Source organism: Pimephales promelas, chromosome 2 (genome assembly GCF_988280905.1).
Source record: "Pimephales promelas chromosome 2, fPimPro1.hap1.1, whole genome shotgun sequence".
NCBI classification, from domain to species: Eukaryota; Metazoa; Chordata; class Actinopteri; order Cypriniformes; family Leuciscidae; genus Pimephales; species Pimephales promelas.
This window is the reverse complement of record NC_142770.1, coordinates 29958027-29976041: the sequence shown is the minus strand read 5'-3', so window position 1 is coordinate 29976041 and position 18015 is coordinate 29958027. Positions and strand designations below refer to the sequence as shown.

Sequence of the window (18015 nt, the reverse complement as noted above, 5' to 3'; positions counted from 1 at the left end):
AAGTCATGACTGATAAAAATGCATAAAAATGATTAAATATCGATTTTACGTCAATCCCTGGGCCCCCCTGAGCGATCTGCAACCTTCAGAACCCCGAAACTCCACTGTCCACGAACGGCCTAAATTTTTGAATGGGATAAGTTGCAGGTGGGACGTCCAGATCTCAGCCTCTGGACAGAATTTGGATATGAGACCTGCGCTCATGCACTCCTCTGGACATGCTCTACCCATGGTGTGAATTTAGAAGAGATTGGAGAAACTTGAAAATTCGACCCAAAAAAACTCAAAGGGTTTTTGAAAAATGTTCAAGTTTCTCCAAACTCCCTGAAATTCACTGCACTGCCTGAGCACGTCCAGATGAGCGCAGGTTTCAGCTCCGAATTCTGTCCAGAGGCTGAGATCTGGACGTCCCACCTGCAACTTATCCCATTCAAAAATTTAGGCCGTTCGTGGACAGCGGAGTCCCGGGGTTCTGAAGGCTGCAAATCACTCAGGGGGGCCCAGGGATTGACGTAAAATCGATATTTAATCATTTTTATTCACTTTTGTCAGTCATGACTCCAAAATGTAAAACAGCATCCCACCTGCAACTCATTTGACATGACCTCTTTAGGCTGTTCGTGGTCAATGCACTTTTAGGTCATAATTCGTGATTGTTAACGTTTTATCACTTAAAACATGCCGTGCAGTGCACAGGAAATACAATCAGACGTGTTTGGGTACTTTACAGTCCGCAATGATGCATGACATTCCTTGAAATGACACGTCCACAGACAGCTTACAGGGACCCTGTCAAATAAGTTGCAGGTGGGCACAAAAGAGACCCAATGGGACTACATATTGTGCCCACGTGCAACTTATTTGACAGGATCCCTGTTGGCTGTCTGTGGACAGTCCATTTTTAGGCTAATAACACACAATCAATGGCTGTACTGTACATCAGTGTGTTGTATTGTGATGCCTGTGTGCAGTGGACCACATATAACCGCTGTATTTACGGAATACGAGCTTTTAATGTGCTGTCCACAAACAGCCTATAGGGACCCTGTCAAATAAGCTGAGACAGTCAAAGAGACAGTCAAAACCATAGTTTGAACAATTTTTTTTTTATTTAAACATGATTGAACTACTTTAATTAAGTATATTTATAAAATCACATGATTTAAACATGATTGAACTACTTTAATTAAGTATATTTATAAAATCACATGATTACAGAACAGAAAAGTAGAGTAAAAATAAAGGGAATGAACAGAACACAGAATAGAACAAAATAAAATGTGGATTAATATAAATATAAAACTATAACATCAAATATTTAAAATATATAAAGTAATAAATTAAACAAATTAAACAATTGACTGAAGTCGACAGTGGTGATGTCACGTATGAGAAAGAGGACCCAAAAGCAAAGGACAGTCAATGAGTGATTTAATGTTCAGAAGAGTAACACAGGAGCCGTAAGGCGAGTAAATCCAACACAGGAATCTCAATGGTAATGGAACAGAAAGTCTCTTTATAACAGAACAGAAAACTGCCGTCTGGATCAGCACGGACGGTCACTCAGAGGGCGAGACAGACTGGGTCCGTAGAGGCACGGGAACGCCAATCCTGAACCACTCACGATGCTGGAAGTGTAGCAGAGTAGAGTCGAGGTAATACAGAGAACAGAACAGCTTGAATCAGACAGGACACGACACGACAGGGTCAGGAGCGATATGGACAGGTACGTAACATAGAGCAATAATCTGACAAAGAACAATAAGAGAGAAGCCATGAAATAGAGAGTCTAATCAGAGATAGTGAGAAACAGTTGGGAAGGTAACGAGGAGGTAATGAGAAGATGAGCCACAGCTGGAGGTGACCGGGATAATGAATGAGTGATGCAAGTAATGTAATGTAAGATAGTGACCAGAAGGGGGCAGAAAAGGACCAGAGAAAGAAAGAAAGAGCCAGGATCATGACAGGTGAGGTCTGTGTCCCCTTGGCAAATGAAAAAAAAGGAAAGGGGAAACAAAGAACAACAATTCATTAAACAAAATAATAACACAACAACAAAACTTGGATGTAAACTTATGACCTATTGCTTACCTCGTGGCCCTGAATAAAATTGCTCACGCTGTTTCTCATGTTGTTCAATTTGATTGAACAAATCGTCTAAGAACAAGAAAAAAAAATACATTATTTTTGTATGTATATATTTATATGTTAATGTCATATTCATGAAAAAATAAACAACACAGTACAAGTTTAAACAATTGTTCACCTGATACCTACCAAATGCCTGCAACTCCTCTTCTGGCTCACTTGCCATCAGTAGCTCTATAATGAGAGAGAAAAAAAACAGATATTAATGTATTGCTATTGTATAAACAATATAGCATAATTACATGTTGATCACTTACCCAGAAAGCTTGGAGCTGCCTCCATTTCAAAATCTTCTACAATAAACACACACAAGACTCAATAGTTTGTTCAACATCTTGTAAAAAAAATATGTCATATTCCCATTGCAAAAAAAAAATCATTCAAAACCTATCCAGCAGTTGAAGACATTCAGATTGAACAGCCACAGGGCTCTGAACACCTGTGTGAACAGGGCTCTGCGGCTGCTCTCCTCCTTCAGAGCCATCCGGAGCTGACAAGACTGGAGGGTCAAGTTGTTGACCATCCCTTAATTCTTCCAGCTGTCTCTCGGCAACCTCCTTTTCCAGTCGTCTGGTCAACAAGTTGATCCTCTTTCGCTGAAAAGAGAGTTTTATTCAAAACATGCTAGTTTGAGATTATACTTACTGTCAGCTCTGGATGGCCCGATATAAAATGCTTCTCGATGTTCTCGTACACCACCCCGCACTCTGGGCAGCCCAGGTTCCTCAACCTAATGCGGCCCCTCGCCAGTCGCAGCAGTATCCTCCTCTCCTCCCCATTTACGATACCATGCTGCGACCGGAGGTGATGCCGCAGGTGACGAACCTGGGCCGGGCAGAGAGGACACGTCAGCAGCATCTTTAAAAAAAAAATGGCAACAAAGTTAGTTCACACAGGTGGGCACGGAAAGGGCCCACCTATAACTTATTTGACTGGACCTCTTTAGGCTGTCCGTGGTCAATGCATTAATTGGTCATAATTACAGGTCATGGGTTTCACAACAGGTTATAACAGGTAAAATATGTATAAATGTTTTATTATATTTTTATTTTTATTAAAAAAATAAAATAAAATACCTGTAACAATGGTTCCAGCCTGACTGTGGAAAGCCTATTAAGTTGTGGCTGGGATGATCCACTCCATTTACAGGCAAGTGTCCATTAAATTATTGGAAATAAAATGTTTTTTTTGATAATTTGCATAACACCTGTGGCTATTATACAGAGCGACAGTTTAACAATAATATTAAACACGAGCATGGCATCTCTATCATTCATTTTAACAGCAGAAGTTTATAGTCTAACTTCCAGAGTATTAGGGAATATTTAGGGCAGTTCAAGAAACCCTTTAATATTATAGCCATTTCGGAAACGTGGATTAATGCCGAGAGGGGCATGGATTTTGAGTTGCAGGGATACGAATTTAACTATGTGAATAGAGAGAGTAGTTGTGGAGGGAGGGTGGCGCTTTTCGTTGACAAAGGTATCATTTACAAAGTTGTTGATAATTTATCAGGAGTCATTGATGATATAATGGAGTGTTTTACAATAGAATTATGTATGGAAAAAAACAAGAATGTCTTAGTTAGTTGTGTATATAGGAAACCAGGATCTAACATTAAAATATTTACAGAAAAAATGGAAAACATGTTTAATAATGTTGTAACGGATTGACCTAATTGACTGGGGTGCCAAGCAGGTTTTTAAACCTACTATATTTTGTTTAGTCAGTCAACCTTACAAAGGATTCAGACATTAAAAAAAAAAACAAATAAAGTAGAACCCTTAATATGTGGATGAAGAATTAACAACAACAGTAATAGGCTCAATTCATATAAACTGTTATTAGTTTTTGTTGATCAAGATAACATTCAGTGAGAAAAAAAACATTAATGTTTCACTAAAGGCAAAAAAACAAACAAACAAAAACTAAATCAGAAACCAAAAGTTCTTCAAGTTCTTCAAAAGTTCTCCAACAACTCAAATACTCAATTCCCAAGTCTGGGGTTCATTTAGTTCATTTACCATGACAAGTATTCAAACAAAATCAGATCTGCTCATTCAAAGTCAGATTATTTTCCTTTCAACTCATTGAGGGTGTAAACACCAACAGTTTCACAGTTCACATTAACAGCTCTTGACCAAGTTCTCAATTCAGCATAGTTTTTGTACATGTACTTAGACCTTTCAGAGTCCATTCAGGCCAGCACTGAGCAACCAGTCCACTGTGCAGTTGAAAAAGAGTTCTCAGCACTTTAAACCACAGTCACAAAGTCTCATGCCAAAAAGTCTCAACTGGCAAATCCAACATAAGAATATGAAAAAAGAGAAAAGAAAAAACAATACTTGGTTGGTTTGCCCAGTCAGTCAGTTAGCGAAATGATCAGTCCTCCATTGTTGTTTGAACCATTAGTAGTATCTTTGAACATCCAGGAACATCCAAAAGAACCATAAATCCCAAGGCAAATCAACAAAATGTTCCTTTTACCTCACAGGGTTTTTTGTAGGGATTAACTTCCCACATCTTTCCACTGCACAAGGTCTACTCAAACTGCCATCTTCCAACTCTTTTAAGCCATGTGCTCCACACATCATGTGACTCGGTGAATCATGTGACTGAGAACATCATGTGACTGAGAACATCATGTGACTGAGAACATCATGTGACTCAGAGAATCATGTTCGTCACACTCCCTTTCCCTTGTAAAAAGCAAAACAATTAGGTGACAGGCTTATTGTTGAGGTCTGAAAATCCAAGGAATTCCTCTTCATCGGTATCCTCTTGGAACAGATCCATTAATTTTACGCGCTGCATTTCCTCTAGGTCTTTTGCTGTGGGATAACATGGTTTTAGTTGACATACATGTATGGTACGTAAATCCTCTCCTGTTTCTTCCATTACAACCTGGTAATTTAAAGGACCCATCCGACGTATGATCCTATAAGGACCTTGCCACCTTGGTGCAAGCTTGGCTGAAAACTTCTTCTCTGCTTTAGAAAGGGGATGAGAACGTAGCCAAACCCTATCATTGTTTTTGAATTCAAGGTTGCGTCTCTTCTTATCATAATTCCTTTGTTGTCTCAGACGAGCTTTGGACAAATTTTTCGAGACAAGTTCTTTCAAGTCGTTGAGCTGAGCAAGGGTACTATATGCTGGTGAGTCAGGAAGAACGGTTTGTGGTTGTAACAAAAGGTCTAAGGGACCTCTGAGTGGTCTACTGAGATTAAGCTCAGCAGGTGTAACACCAGTAGACTCTTGTACTGCTGAATTAAGAGCAAAACGGAACTGATGAAGATGCTGGTCCCAATGGCTGTGTTGGCTTCCTACATAGGAAGCAATCATAGTTTTCAGTGTCCGATTAATCCTTTCAGTGAAATTTGTTTGGGGGTGGTAGGCAGTGGTTAACTTGTGGGTCAAGTTCCAAGCCTTACAAGTCTCTGCAAAGATTTCTGACACAAATTGAGGTCCTTGGTCAGACAGAATGTACTCAGGGACTCCCCAACGAGTAATGATTTCTTTAACCAGTATTCGTGATACCGATAGAGCTGTAGCTTTCCGCAAGGGAAAAAGTTCCACCCATCTGGAGTAATAGTCAACAAAGACCAGTAGGTAAGAATTTAGCTGGGAACTTACGGGAAAAGGTCCCATTAGATCCACACCAAGCATTTCCCAAGACTTTGAAACTAGAGTTTGCTGTAACTTGCCTGCTGGATTCTTAGCTTCTGGTTTGTAGCGTTGACAAACTGAACAATTCTGGACATAGTTCCTGACATCCAAACTCATATTTGGCCAGTAAACAAGAGACTGTAATCTCCTATAGGTTTTGTATCTGCCTAGATGACCTGAAAGAGGATCGTCATGAAAGAAACTCAAAAGTCTAGCACGTTAAGAACTGGGTATCCACACCTGGTAGATGGTACGGTGTGGGAGCTGAACTATACGATAGACTTTGTCCTCAATGATGGTCAGAGTGATAGAGGAATTAACTCTTTTCTTTCCATCTTCCAGAATAGACTGATACAATGCTTGCACTTCTGCATCCTCTTGTTGGGCTTTCCATACCTCATCATCCGTACAAGGAAAGACAGGCACCTCCTTCTTTTTGGTGGATTTTAACACTGTGGCACAGGTTGACAGGAAAGGTTGGTCTAATGGAGCACGAGAAAGGGCATCTGGAACTGTATTGTATTTTCCTTTCCTGTATTCGACAGCAAAGGTGAATTCCTGCAAACGTAATGCCCAGCGCATAAGTCGTGTGCTAGGTTTGTTGGTCTTAAATACCCAAGCTAGTGATGCATGGTCAGTTACCACTGTGAAATAACGACCTTCCAGGTAGTACCGCCACTTCTCCAGGGCCCAAACTACAGCAAGACATTCTTGTTCTGTTGTAGAGTAATTACGTTCTGCCTTGTTTAGAGTCCGACTGGCGAAGGCCAGAACTTCTTCAGATCCTAAACCTCTCTGCTGGACAAGTACCGCTCCCAGGCCAATGTCACTAGCATCAGTGTATACCACAAATGGTAAGTCAAAATTAGGATGTCCTAAGATTGGTGGCTTCACCAAATGCTCCTTAAGGGTGTCAAAAGCAGTTTGGCAATCAGATGTCCATTTAAATCTAGCTCCTTTTCGTTTCAAGGCAGTGAGAGGCTCTGCTGTTTTTGAGAAGTCAGGTACAAACCGGTGATACCACCCTGCCATTCCTAAGAAACGTTGAAGGGATTTCAGATTGGATGGGACAGGAAAGTTTTTAATGGCTTGAGTCTTTTCAGAATTTACTTGAATGCCTTCAGAAGAAACCACATGGCCAAGGAATTTCAAGGTCTCTTGAAAGAAATTACTTTTTTTCATATTCACAGTGAGTCCTGCATTTCTCAGTGTATCCAGGACAACTTGAAGATCATGGAAATGCTGTTCTTTTGAAGGAGAGAAAACAATAATGTCATCCAGATAAACAAAACAGGTCTTGCCTCTGAGATCTCCTAACACAGTCTCCATCAGCCGTTGGAACGTGGCAGGAGCATTTCTAAGCCCAAATGGCATTACCTTAAAATGAAATAGCCCATAAGAGCACACAAAGGCTGTTTTGTCTCGACTTTCTGGATCCATTTCAACTTGCCAATAGCCACTGTTTAAATCAAGAGTAGTGAAAATGCCAGTGCCTGCTAAAGATTCTAGAATTTCCTGAATTGTGGGTAAAGGATAGGCATCACTGTAAGTAACAGCATTTAACTTTCTGTAATCAACACAGAATCGCAAGCCTCCTGATTTCTTTGGGATCAGAACTACTGGTGAAGCCCAAGCGGAAGAGGAGGGCTCAATCACTCCCGTAGCCAACATCTCATCAATTAGTTCCTTCATGATCCTCTGCTTAGTAGGTGAAACTCTGTAAGGCTTCTGCTTCACAGGCATATCATGGGTAAGGAAAATTGTATGGTTCAACAACTTGGTACGGCCCAGTTTTGTTGTACACACATCCAAATTTTGTTTCAGCTGTTCCTTGAATGTCAGTTTTTCATTTTCTTCCAACTGAGCATTTTTGACTGCTTGTAATATTACTTCCTCAGAAGGATTTGGAGACAATAGTGTTGGGGCTATAGTTGTAATTAAGGCAACTTGCCGTTCTGGTCCCCAGTCATGCAGTTTTGGAATGTCACTATCGAAGGTAAATCTGTCTTTTTTATAGGGTTTGAACCAATAGGTATTGGTAGATACATCAATCTGTAACCCACTCAGAAACAGAAAATCCAGTCCCAGAACAGCAGCAAAGGCAAACATTTTATCAGACAACACTACGGTAGGCAACACCCAGTGACGACTGTGCAGCTGGAACTCCATCTCAGTCCACCCAAGTGGTTGCTTTGCTTCCCCATCTGCCAAGTACAATGGTCCTTCCTTCCAAACGTTCAGTTCTTCCTCTGGGTTTTTTAGAGTTTTCCAAAGTTTTTCAGAAAGAAGAGTAAAAGAAGAGCCTGTATCCACAATAGCAGTTCCTTTCCACTGACGTAACGTTAAGGGAACAACTAGTTGGTGAGGACTTGAATTTCCAGTGGCCAATACAGGGGTTCTATAAAATTCAGTATTAGGGTCTTTGGTATCTCTTTTAGGTGTTACGGTACTTACAGTAGGATGATTTTGAGGAACAGGTGCATCCCTAACAACAGCATTTGGACCTTTCGAAAATTCCTTATTCCTTTGGGCATTAGGGTGACGACAGGTAGCTGGTGCATGGGCCCCTTTGCATTTCCAACAGAACAATTGTCGCGTTCTATCTTGTTCAGGTTTACCTGAATTTTGCTGGCTCTGGGTGTCTGGTTTGGAACCTTGGTGAAACGTTTGGTTAACCTTGTTGGTGAAACGTTTACGTTGTTCATATTGTTGTTGATTGTCTTTATCCTTTTCTAATTGTTGTCCTAGACGAACCAATTCCTCCACAGAAGAAACTCTATGTCGAAGCTGACTTGCCATGCGGGGATTGATGTTTTTCAGGATGAGTTTTATCACTTCTTCATCATCAATTTCAGGCTTCCACCGTCTGCAAAGAGAACGATACATGTATGCAAAGTCTCTTATACTTTCATTTTCTCCTTGTATTCTATTACGAACTCTTTCTGCCAATTCATCCCCATAATCTTCAGACAAAAAAGCTGAAAGAAAGCTAGTTTCAAACTCAGTCCATGTATGAATGGACCCTCGAGCTACATCCCACCAATCTCTGGCAGTCCCGTGCAGTACATTTCGAAGGGTGGCCATCAGTTCTTCATTTGATAGAGGAAACATTGCTAGAAAATCTTGACACTTTTCAGTGTAAGTTAAAGGATCTGGGTCATCCTCTTTCCGACCGAAGACAGGGAATTCTAGCTTAATAGGACTATTTCCCACATATCGTCGACTGATGTCTCCGGGTAACAGTGTGTCTGTGAGCCCCCTTGAACTCCTGTCAGGAAGCCCGGTTTGCATGGTGGACTGAAAAGGATACGATTTCTTTGTAACATCGTGTACATTAGTCACAGGGGAAGGTTGAGGGGAAGATGCTACTTGAGAAGTATTCCCATGGGCTTGCATGCTGGACTTCAATGAAGCCAAGTCCTGAGACACAGCGTTCACTTGCTGAGTTTGAGCTTTAAATTCAGTCCGAAGATCGTCAATAGCTGTCCTTAGGGGCAGAATAATGGCGTCAATATCCTTTAAAACTTGGTTCTGGAAACGTTCCAATCGCCAATTGATGTTAGCAGAATTCTGAGTTTGATGATACTCCAATTGCTTTATCATTTCTTTTTGCAAATCCTTCTGCCCGTCAACATACAACAGTCTCAAATCTTGATTGATTGTTGTTAAGGTATTCATAAGCTCTCCTTTGACGCTTTGTTGTTCCTCTTTCATTTTTGTGAAGGTTTCAGCAAGGAGTTTCTGGAGTTTAGCTTGATTGGATATAATATTGGACTCATCAAAATCCCTGACATAGACTTCTCTGTGTTTAGGAAGGTCCACAAAGCTTGGTAGTAAGCGAGGGGAAAGTGCAACGTCATCACACAATTCCATATCAATTAAGGAACGAGTTGTAAGGTTAATTGAAGAGGGTGGGGGGTCTTGAAGAGGACTAGAAATCTGTGGTACATTCAATAAGGAAACATCCTCAACATCTGAATTCATTTCTGGAATGAACCCAGTATCCAGTACTGGTAATATATGGTCATCTTGCAATGTAGGAATAACATCCCTTATGACAGAAGGGGTAGTAGAAATGCCTGAGACCTCCATTTGAATTCACAAAAAAAAAATAGCTTAAAAAAAACCTTCATCCAATTTAAGTCCCATCTGGGGTGCCATTTTTTATGTAACGGATTGACCTAATTGACTGGGGTGCCAAGCAGGTTTTTAAACCTACTATATTTTGTTTAGTCAGTCAACCTTACAAAGGATTCAGACATTAAAAAAAAAACAAATAAAGTAGAACCCCTAATATGTGGATGAAGAATTAACAACAACAGTAATAGGCTCAATTCATATAAACTGTTATTAGTTTTTGTTGATCAAGATAACATTCAGTGAGAAAAAAAACATTAATGTTTCACTAAAGGCAAAAAAACAAACAAACAAAAACTAAATCAGAAACCAAAAGTTCTTCAAGTTCTTCAAAAGTTCTCCAACAACTCAAATACTCAATTCCCAAGTCTGGGGTTCATTTAGTTCATTTACCATGACAAGTATTCAAACAAAATCAGATCTGCTCATTCAAAGTCAGATTATTTTCCTTTCAACTCATTGAGGGTGTAAACACCAACAGTTTCACAGTTCACATTAACAGCTCTTGACCAAGTTCTCAATTCAGCATAGTTTTTGTACATGTACTTAGACCTTTCAGAGTCCATTCAGGCCAGCACTGAGCAACCAGTCCACTGTGCAGTTGAAAAAGAGTTCTCAGCACTTTAAACCACAGTCACAAAGTCTCATGCCAAAAAGTCTCAACTGGCAAATCCAACATAAGAATATGAAAAAAGAGAAAAGAAAAAACAATACTTGGTTGGTTTGCCCAGTCAGTCAGTTAGCGAAATGATCAGTCCTCCATTGTTGTTTGAACCATTAGTAGTATCTTTGAACATCCAGGAACATCCAAAAGAACCATAAATCCCAAGGCAAATCAACAAAATGTTCCTTTTACCTCACAGGGTTTTTTGTAGGGATTAACTTCCCACATCTTTCCACTGCACAAGGTCTACTCAAACTGCCATCTTCCAACTCTTTTAAGCCATGTGCTCCACACATCATGTGACTCGGTGAATCATGTGACTGAGAACATCATGTGACTGAGAACATCATGTGACTGAGAACATCATGTGACTCAGAGAATCATGTTCGTCACAATGTAAAGCATAAAATAAGATATATCTGTGGGGATTTTAATATTGATTTATTAACCCCAACAATCACAAATTGACGGAAGAGTTTATTGATACATTGTATAGTTTGAGTTTTTTTTCCCAACAATCACTAAACCAACTAGAATAACAGGTAATGGTGCCACTCTGATAGATAATATCTTTACAAACAATGTTGAAAGTAATTCTTTAAGTGGAATATTAATCAATGATATAAGTGACCACCTGCCAATCTTTGTGACTTATGACTGTGACTATAAGGGAAAAAGAGAGTGCATCGAAATTAAATATAGGAGATTGAGATCTGAAGACACTATATTTACCTTTAGAAAGGAATTAATTGAGTTCAATTGGAATTAAGTATTTAATGAGGCTGACCCTAGTACTGCTTATGAATTATTTTTAGACATATTCATAACTTTATATAATAAGAATTGTCCTATAAAATCGTATTGCAGTAAGAGAAAATATTCAGAAAAACCTTGGATGTCTAAATCGATTCAAAATGCTCGTAAAAAAAAAGAATACTCTATAGGAATTTTATAAAATATAGAACGAAAGAATTGGAGTTTAAATATAAGAAATATAAAAACAAATTAACTAACATAATGAGGGTATGTAAGAAGAATTATTACAATAATTTACTTGAGAAAAATAAAGATAATGTGAAAGGAATATGGAATACAATAAACACTATTATTACAAAAGGAATTAATAAATTTAATTATCCAGAATATTTCAATGACAATGACATACAGTCAGGCCCGGATTATGAGGACTTTGAGCCCTGGGGCTATTGAAACACCAAGGGCCCCCATTCATCTTATTGCCACGCCACAGTCTTTTACCACAATGAATATTTTTTTTATTGTTATTAAAGCTGCAGTTAGTAGCATTTCCTCTTTGTCGCCATCTCTGTTAGAAAACTGTAATTGCAGTTATTTGCAGAATTATCAACTTTACGTGGGTTTTACATCGGCATGAAACAGTGCAAATGAATCCAATGTTTTGAGGTGAGTGTACGGCTGTTATCACGCTGGTGTGGATACGGGCATTCAGAATCACACATTAAACTTTTTGGAAGTAATATTCGAATTTTCAATGGAAAATTACGTCTGTAACATCCACTTTTGTTCTGATCAACTAAGGCAAAAAAAAGCATTGCAATAAATCTTTTTTTGTATAAACAAATAACAATCATAGTGCTATAAAATAAACTGTGCATGAATAGAATCCCTGTTATGCATAAACTTGTTATAATATAACATAATATAAACTTTTTATAAAATTATAAAAGATATTATTATATAAAGATATTATAAGAGATATTATTATATAAAATTTTGTTATGGAATATCATGATAAAAATTACTCCACATATTTTCTTGGTTCATTTTGGGAACATTTATTGATAAAACATTTTTATCCCCTCCCCTTCCATAAGTGCATTTACTCCAAATATGAACTCAAAAACATAAAGGTTGCCAAAATCAGCAAAAACATTACTCATTCTTTAGTCTCACATTACCCATTACTCAAACATTACTCATACTTCCTCAATAAGTACTTAACCATGAAAAATTTAAAGGGATAGTTCAACAACATCCCCCTCATGTTGTTCAAAACCTGTATGAATTTATTTATTCTGCTGAACAAAAAAGATATTTTAAAGAATGTTGGTAAGCAGACAATTGACGGCACCCATTGACTTGCATAGTAGGAAAAATATAAGTCAATGACTTCCGTAAACTGCCTGGTTACTAACACTATATAAAATATCTTCTTTTGTGTTCAGCATAAGAAATCAATTCTTTCAGTTTGAACAACATGAGGGTGAGTGAATGATGACAGAATTTTTATTTTTGGGTGAACTTTCCTTTACATTTCCTTTTCGGTCTTACAGTTAAAAAGTCTTTTTTTCTAGCTTTAGCAGAGCAAAAATCCTTTATGATATCATTAAAATCCATGGTTCTAACAATGTCACATTCCAGGGACATCCGTGTTAGATGTGTGGCGTTCTAAACCAGGACAGACTAAACACCGACTACGCCACTCTGGGAATTTCACCCAGAGAATGATTTTTTTTCTACCCAAGCTCTATAAATCCAACAGCTAAAGACACACAGATTTGTGTACAATAGAGCCAAAGACAGTGTTCAATTTTGGAAGCACAGCATTTATTAATTTCAATAATTTAACAGTTTAAAACAATTGTCTCTCGGGGAAGAGAACACAAAACAAACAAAAACAAAAAAAAAAAAATTGCTGAGGCTTACCGATGGAGGCAAAGTATTCAAAAGGTGGTAAAAGATCCCAAAACACCCCCCCAGTAAACACACAAACACCCCCAATAATAGCAAATGCAAACAGGGAAGTCCACAGCACTCCAAACGGGGACAACACCACCCAGACACCAATACCTCCACCGGCTCTCAGCTACTGCAACAGAAAAAAAAAGAAAACCAAAGAAGTACGCAAATAAAACACACACTCTTTCAACAAAGATTTACCAAAAAGAAAATACAGAAATCAGAAAATCAATATTTTTCTTATCACAAAATAAACAATAACTGCCAAAACCAACTAAGGCTCTAAAGGGGCAGTAAAAATATCAAAAGAAAATAAACAAATAAATAAATGTTCTCAATTCAATAATCAAAGAAAATCAAAATCAAAATAACCTTCACAAAATATAAACAATAACTGCCGAAACCTACAATGGATCTACAAAGGCAGTAGAAATATCACAAGAAACGAACAAATAAATATTTCCCAACTCAGTAAATCAAAATAATAAACTTAAAACACAAAATGACTGCCAAAACCAACAATGGTTATAATACAGCAGTATAAAGAAAAATATATATATAAATATATATATATATATATATATATATACACAAACTCAGTAAATCAAAAAAAATAAATCAAATTGAAGTATAAATGCAACTTTAATCTAAATTGGAATCAAAACAAACAAACCAAAAGAAACCAGAAAACAAACCCAGAAAAACAAACTTCTTACATTGACAAAATTATAATATAAAGCCCCAAACCCCTTGAGCTAGTCACGTATCATAAAAACAATAGCACTCCGAACCAAATGCCACATACTCTTGGCCAGACAGCCGTAACTACCCGGTGGCCGTGATCGACGAGCATACAGCGATCAGTCGCTGATATGCTATTTACACCAATGAGGCGGTGGCCCGGGCAAAGTGGCACATGTGGCAAACGGAGACATAAATAAAACACGGCAATGTACAGCACCTTAAACACAGGCACAAAAGGCACTATATAGTTGTCAGGCAAATAGGCAACAGCAAAACAGCAGCCAGCGAATCGGTCCTGTGCAGCTAGTGATGATCTCCGGCTAAACTGGCCTCATTCCTGTTAGCTACACAAAGAAAAACTACCATTAACCCCCAATTAATAAGAAACTAGATATAAATCCCACGTCATCTGAGATACATACCCATCGTTCAGACGTACCCGAGGGAGAAAGCTCGACGAGTGCCCACGGCACTGATAATGCAGTGTGTTCAGTGGTTCAATAAATTGAACGACGAGATGAGAGTTCGTCCATCCGGCCGGAGATCTACGAACGCCAGTAACCACATAATACTAGTAAGCAGGACGGCAGGAAACAATGTTCGCACGGAGACAGCAAAGCCACTACCCTACCTGTTAGCGCAACAACGCACACACGGAGAGAGGGACCCGGACGCACAACGCAACTTCCGGTCACCGATGAGCAGGAGAGGGCGTCAGAAGGATTACGCGCTATTTATAGGAGGGAGCTTCACACGGGGAGTGACCAAGGGAACACCAGCTCATCAGACTAACTCGTACTGCCACAGATGGTTCAGTCTTTCTTGTGCCATTGTTGACCACAATCGCGATTTAATGAAAGATAATTTTGAGAATGAGCGCTCTCCTGACGCATTCGTGACTGGTAAGGTGAGGCTATGTCCACATTTGGAAAAACATTTTGAAGGTCCCTTGCTCTTATTTCTCCCAGCAATTCCCTAGCTGAAACCATCTTTTCTTTTTTCCAAAATGCTTTAAGATGTACAAACTCATCAGCAAAATCTTCTTGTAAGTCTGTATTGTACTTCTGTTGCAATTTAACACAAGAAGAACGAAGTTCTTGATCAGAGAGAGTACACTCTAAAAAGAGATGTGTTAAAAAACAACACACATCATGTGTTGATGGTATTTTGACACAAGTTGTGTAGTTTTTAACACACAATGTGTGTTAAAATGTAACTGGATAGAATTTTAATGGGTGGAGGGAAGTTTGTGTTTATGAACCTAATTAGAGGTAGTATATTTTATATGGTATCCCATAACAAGCTCTAAAATAAATGAAACAATACATTACAATAAATAAATAAAATCTTAATTCATAAAAAACTTCACATTAATGAGTGTTTTTGGCAGCCAATCACATCATGCCTCGGTTTCAATGTTTTTTTCAAATGCTGATTTCACTTGTTATTAATAACTAATCTATTATAACAAACAATTTATTTCTGTCAGACGTCTACAGAAACACTTATTGAGAATTACCAGGTTTTGTGTTGACGATTCATTGAATGTTTGTTTTGAAGTCACCAGAATCGTGATTAGTGGCAGCTTTATTTGGGCTCTTGACCCTTCACTCTTTATCATTCGTTTCTCTGTTTGCTGTTTCTGTGTATTTATATTGCACATCTGAAACAGTTGAAATTATCTTGAGGAAAAAGATCATTAAATGATCATTTTTCAACATCATGTTTTTTAACATCGCAAAAGAAGTTTAATGTATCTCTTAAAAGAGATAACTTATATTTGATCACTTATTTTTGATTACAGATACTCAGTGTTTACATGATATTATGGTGTACGCTACCTTATGCTATAATTCTTTAAAAAATATGTTTAGAGACAGTTTAAAGCTGCAGCAGAAACTAGTCAAATACAGACATCAAGAATCAGCATATGACTCTCAACAATGGTGGCAAAGCTTCATGCCTCTAGTACAAAGCTCATCCATAAGTCCCAGCATGCATTGCGGCATGGAACTTTTCGTTTGTCACCATTATTGAGATCCATACGCTGATTCTTGATATCTTTGTTTGACTGGTTTCTGCTGTAGCTTTAAACTTTTTTTGTTATTCTGCACTTTTGGATAGCTGGATGTAGTTTCACAAAACCTTAAGAACTAACAATACATCATTAAAATAAAGCACACCATCCATATACTCAAAAACTTGATCATAACTTGCTGATTATGACATCATCAAGAACCTTCTGATCATATTTTCTGTCACCATAACAGATGTATTTTATTAAAATACAGTTACAGCAGGCAGAGAAACACTAAAACAAGAGTAAAGGGTCAAGAGCCCAAATAAAGGAGCCATTAATCACGATTCTGGTGACTTGAAATAAAACTGAAATGAAACATCAAACCTCTGTTAATTCTCAATAAGAGCTTGTCTATATAGATTAATGATGTTTAAAACATCCAAATGTTCAAACAAACTCTATTAAACATCACTGGACTACATAAACACAAGTTACCAATACGTGTCAGTGTTCATCCAAACACTTTTGTAAGCACACGGGAAGTAACTCTGGCAAATACTCTCCGACTACAGTCACATGTGACGCATATCTGACACAAGTTGTGTTACTATAACACATTAGTGTGTAAAAGGTTTCAACAACACACTGCTGCTGTCTAACACATTAGTTGTGTTAAACGTAACACAAAATGTGTAATCCTTATAAACACAGAGATGTGTAAAGAAACAACACAGGTTGTGTGTTAAATTTGACACAACATGTGTTGTCCTTGAGCAAACACACTAGATGTGTTAAAATCTACAAAACGGGTTAAAATCTACACAACATGTGTTAAAATCTACACAAAATGTGTTGTCCCTGAGCACACACACTACATGTGTTAAAATCTACACAGCATGTGTTTAAATCTACACAAAATGTGTTGTCCCTAAGCACACACACTATATGTGTTAAAATCTACACAGCATGTGTCATTTTTAACATCTCTTTTTACAGGTTGTGTTATTTACAAAATCATTTTATAAGAGTGCACCAGTGTAAATAAAACTTATAAACACAATATTTTGTCAGTTGCTACATTTTAATCTAATTCAAAGTGCAAACTTAGTGAAATCACACTCCCTGTGTTAAGAACAATAACACACTGGTTGAGTTAAAAGTAACACAAAATGTGTTGTCCTTAACTAGACACACAGGTGTGTTAAGATATAACACAGGTTGTGTTGTTTTTAACACATCCATTTTAAGAGTGTATGAATATTATTCAGGAAACTGAAAAAGTTAGTGATCTCTTTGTATGATTCACTTCTTCTGTCAAGCTCAGCTATAAGACGGTCATTTATCACATAAAAAACATCTGCAATAAACTTCTGTCTACCAGACATCTGAAAGTCCTGATGAGGTTTGTCTGGTTCATCTGCATGTTTTTTACGTGTTCGCTTCCTTTGGGAGTCACTTTTGTAGTCCTGTGAAATAGTAGGTGACATTTCTTTCGCAGCAGTTTCAAAACTATCAAACTGGCCTCTCAATTCTGCAACAAAGTCCATTAAAGATGCAACTAAATCCACAGCTTTGGAGAGATCAAGGTCAATGTTTTGTAGGACTATACTAGTTGCATCAAACCGTTGAAGTACACAGTTCCAGTACTTGCAAAGAAGAGCGGTTTTCAATTTGTCCATTTGCTTTGACAGCACTCTAGCTTCGTTACACGTGGATAAATTCTGATTGTCGTCCTCAGACAAGTCAATGAGAGACCGCTGAATATTTGAATAATTGTAGCACAGTACTTTAGTTGCTGAGGCATGCACAGACCAGCGGGTGTCTGACAGGGACTTTAAACTCTCAATCCGCTTTGAGACCACTGATAATAACCTGCCATCGCGAGGATGATCGGGAGCAGAAATTAAACAGTGTTTGC

General features: G+C 38.1%; 1 protein-coding gene across 1 annotated transcript; it reads right to left on the bottom strand.

Annotated features, from left to right (window-relative positions):
* Positions 1–1233: 1233 nt before the first annotated feature.
* Positions 1234–2762, bottom strand: LOC148997158 (uncharacterized). Its single transcript, XM_089118612.1, has 4 exons — positions 2406–2762; positions 2278–2322; positions 2092–2157; positions 1234–1983 (listed from the first exon to the last, which is right to left on the bottom strand). Exons 1-4 carry the CDS (start codon positions 2428–2430, stop codon positions 1790–1792), a joined length of 330 nt encoding a protein of 109 aa, XP_088974738.1. The 5' UTR covers positions 2431–2762; the 3' UTR covers positions 1234–1789.
* Between the last annotated feature and the right edge of the window lie 15253 nt (positions 2763–18015).

Excerpts from the sequence above, each read along its gene's own strand:
- LOC148997158 (XM_089118612.1), bottom strand. The coding sequence starts at position 2,430 with ATGGAGGCAGCTCCAAGCTTTCTGG. Across the intron at positions 2,323-2,405 it reads GGCAGCTCCAAGCTTTCTGG|AGCTACTGATGGCAAGTGAG; the intron begins GTAAGTGATCAA and ends CTCTCATTATAG. Across the intron at positions 2,158-2,277 it reads AGAGGAGTTGCAGGCATTTG|ACGATTTGTTCAATCAAATT; the intron begins GTAGGTATCAGG and ends TCTTGTTCTTAG.